Source organism: Brassica napus, chromosome C2 (genome assembly GCF_020379485.1).
Source record: "Brassica napus cultivar Da-Ae chromosome C2, Da-Ae, whole genome shotgun sequence".
In the NCBI taxonomy this organism is placed as follows: domain Eukaryota; kingdom Viridiplantae; phylum Streptophyta; class Magnoliopsida; order Brassicales; family Brassicaceae; genus Brassica; species Brassica napus.
In genome coordinates, this window is record NC_063445.1 from 16,919,804 (window position 1) to 16,923,889 (window position 4,086).

The 4,086-nt window shown below is 36.0% G+C and overlaps 1 protein-coding gene across 1 annotated transcript; it reads left to right on the forward strand.

The window, feature by feature from the left end:
* Positions 1 to 1,552: 1,552 nt before the first annotated feature.
* On the forward strand, positions 1,553 to 3,415 carry LOC106381143 (very-long-chain 3-oxoacyl-CoA reductase 1). Its single transcript, NM_001315876.1, has 3 exons — positions 1,553 to 2,184; positions 2,285 to 2,354; positions 3,158 to 3,415. Exons 1-3 carry the CDS (start codon positions 1,553 to 1,555, stop codon positions 3,413 to 3,415), a joined length of 960 nt encoding a protein of 319 aa, NP_001302805.1.
* The last annotated feature ends 671 nt before the right edge of the window (positions 3,416 to 4,086 follow it).

Below are 4,086 nucleotides of genomic sequence, written 5' to 3' on the forward strand. Positions count from 1 at the left end.
GTGTTTATCTTTTTTAATAAAACATTAAGTGTTATTTTGATCATTTTTATTGTTAGAGACTATATTTGTGACAAAAAAAAATTTATTGCTGTCCGAGTCATTTTCTTTTTTATAAATGCCAATACAAACATAATACTGGACAACGCCTCACGGGATGAGAAGGCCGACGAAGCATTCACACATCAGGTCGCATCGTGCCATATTCATCGGTCACTTATTCTCATGATTAGCACACATGTTCCCTCCTATATGTAAATACCTCGTAGTTGCTTCCAACAGAGCAGACCGGTGTTTGGATCGCAGAAGATTAATTAGTCAGTAAGTAAGAAAACAACATACTCATCATCGTGTCATTCCATTCATTTATTCCAAGTCCATCATATACATGACATTAATTTGCAAGGAGAAGTCTGAAGGAAAGATTGACATTAATTATTCCTTGATACATCAGTCTTTGATCGGATTTTATGATCAAAAACATTCATTTTATTTGTATCCACCCTCGTCCCTCCAGAGAGCTCCTATTCCACAAAGCACCAAATTATTAGTGGTGCCAGTAGAGACATTTTGGCTGACATTTGTATCTTGCGTCTGAATTGCAAAGTTAGCATGTGATTTTTGAAGTCATCTTAAGTGAGACACCGAAATACCAGATTTGGTGTAATTTCATTTTCAAAGAGACGCCATCCCACCAGATTTGACGTAGTGTAAATAGTATTTGGTGTATTTTGTGTAAAATGTATTTATTATACTAAATATTAAAATGATATATTTTTATTTAGTTATAAATATATTAGTTTTATAAATTAATTTTAGCTTATAGTTAAAATGAAAATATCAAAATATTTTATATTTTTATTTGTATTTTCACATTACTAAACAATTAAACTATCATTGTATTAATATTTTTAACTAAAATATAATTAAATGAGTATTATCAATTACATTAACTTGTAACAAAATACAAATGTTTGTGTAAAATGTATAAATTTTTAATTTTGGCTAATATTTTAATAAATAAGTATTTAAATTAATTAAAATAATGACATATATAAATAAATAGAACGGTAAAATTATTAGTTTAAATGTGATAAATATAAAATAAATGTGATAAATATAATTAGTCAATTACAAATAATTAATGTATTAAATTACAAAAACTAAAAAGAAAATATTATAAAATATTATTGTTATGTAAAATTTTGTGTAATGGTTGGAGATGAAAAATAAAGTTTAACATCAAACACTAAATTTGGTGTTATTATAGGAGATGCCTCCTAAAACAGACATGTCAACATCGGAGCTGCCAAGTTTCATAGTATTTGAAATGAAGGAAGTTCAAAAATAAGAAAGACGACACAAAATTAAATTTAAAGAAAAAACAAATAATAAGTGAGGTGAGAGAGTAGTAAATTCCGGTGGATTTCTGCTCACCCATCTTCGCCTCCTTCCTCTCTCCCTATTCAATTCCCATCTCTCTCTCTCTCTCTCTCTCTCTCTCTCTCTCTCCTTAAAAACCCTAACTTTGTCTCCTCATTCTCCAACCCATCTCATGGAGATCTGCACTTACTTCAAATCCCAGCCGACATGGCTCCTCGTCCTCTTCTCCCTCGGCTCCATCTCCATCCTCAGGTTCACCTTCACCCTCCTCACATCTCTCTACATCTACTTCCTCCGCCCCGGCAAGAACCTCCGCCGCTACGGATCCTGGGCCATCATCACCGGCCCCACCGACGGCATCGGCAAAGCCTTCGCCTTTCAGCTCGCCCAGAAAGGCCTCAACCTCGTCCTCGTCGCCCGCAACCCCGACAAGCTCAAAGACGTCTCCGACTCGATTCAAGCCAAGTACAGCAACACCCAGATCAAGACCGTGGTGATGGACTTCTCCGGAGATATCGACGGAGGCGTGAGGCGGATCAAGGAGGCGATCGAAGGTCTGGAGGTTGGGATTCTGATCAACAACGCTGGGGTTTCGTACCCTTACGCTAAGTACTTCCACGAGGTTGATGAGGAGATGCTTGGTAACTTGATTAAGATCAATGTGGAGGGGACTACGAAGGTTACTCAGGCTGTGTTGGTTAATATGCTGAAGAGGAAGAGGGGAGCTATTGTTAATATGGGGTCTGGTGCTGCTGCTCTTATCCCTTCCTATCCGTTCTACTCTGTTTATGCCGGCGCTAAAACGTAAGGAGTATAGTTCGAGAACGTTGTTTTGTTTGATCTGATGTTAGAAGAAGTGACATTGTTTGTTTGCATGTTTTTTTTTTTTTTTTTTAAATCTCAGGTATGTGGATCAGTTCTCAAGGTGTCTCCATGTTGAGTACAAGAAAAGTGGGATTGATGTTCAATGCCAGGTGAACTTTCCTGAACCATTGCTGCTTTGTTTTGCTGCGTCTTTGTGTTGATTTTGGCTTGTGATCATAGATTCATAGGTTAAGTTACCAAGAATAGTAGTTCCTGGCTTCATATGTTCCCCTTTGGAAAATAATGAAGTAGTTATTTAAGTTTTTGTCTGACAATTTTTTTAATGTGTAAAACGTAGTTTCTTTAATCCATTGAAAAGACGTTATGCTGTATCTTTCATGGTTTCCTGACACTGTTTAATGGACCTAGAAGGTTGATGATTTTTGTTTCAAAAGCTTATTTTAGTGTTTTTTTCGATTGAGGAACTATTGCATCCCATTTCTCTTTGCTGAATGAATACTTCTGTGATGTGAGATCTCGTTTCTGATGCCTGTTTATGTTATAGAGTGTCAAAACTAGAAAACTATGGAATATGTATCATATGGAAGAGCATCATTAACCCTAGCAACTCACATTAGGGGTGCTTAAATTTTTTTTTTTTAGTTTTTTTCTTTCTGACTAAAAAAAAAATTAAAAAAGAACCAATTGCGGGCCGCCACGTGTCGGTGGGGCCCGCAATCAGAAAAACAATGACGCTTAAAGAAGCATCAGAAGCGCCGCTGCTTCTTATTCTTCTCTTTCCTTTTTTTTTTTAATTAAAAAACTGTTAACCACTCCTTAAGCAACCATGGATAATCGTGGTCTAACTGTGTAGCTCACTGTGTAGTTGTCTGTTACCAAATCAATTTAATGGGTAACGCTGCCCAATAGCCTTTTTGGTTTCTTGATTATATATGGGTGAGTGTTTTTATAGGTACCCTTGTATGTTGCTACAAAGATGACCAAGATAAGAAGGGCATCTTTCTTAGTTGCATCTCCAGAGGGTTACGCAAAGGCAGCACTGCGTTTTGTAGGCTATGAACCACGTTGCACACCTTACTGGCCTCACGCCCTCATGGGTTATGTTGTCTCTGCATTGCCCGAAAGCGTTTTTGAATCCTTTAACATTAAGAGGTGTCTCCAGATCCGGAAGAAGGGCATGCTTAAGGACTCCATTAGTAAAAAGGAGTAAAACTTTTGTGGGGTTAAGTTACTGCAATATCTTCTTATGCAGTTGGTTCCTCGTAAAGTTTATGTTTTAAATCTTTGTAAGACTTTTATGCTTTAGTTTCCATGTTCCCAATTTATTTTTAAAACTAAAAACCTTAACGTGCACGAATCGTCGATATCCTGCCTGTTTTTTTTTTAATTTAAATAAAATTGAATGTTGATAAAATGAAGAAATTTTTACTTTCTAGGACACTTTTTGTCTTTCAAATTACATACACATACTAAGACACTTGCTGCTAGAAGCACACTTCTTATTTGTGCAATGTCCTACATACCCTCTAATTAACTACACTTTCTCCTAACACTAACTACTTTCCCAACTATAAAAGTTTTATTTTTTTCTTTTAAAAATAAATCGATAAAGCAAACATTTTTTCAGTTTTCAAAACAGAACTTTTATTCTTTCTACATCTTTATTTCGAAATTCAGATTCGCTTTCCTATTTCTCTCCTAACCCTAATTCCACGAACCCTCTTCTCCTTCATCTTTAATTTTGTAATCTTCATGATTTCAGAGGTCTCGCCGCGAGTTTGATTTCTCTCCTAACCTTAATCCGCTCTCATCACCTTTATCATGCTCTCATCGTCGTCCATTTCCATCGCTCTGTGTAATGATGACGAAACCCAAATCAAA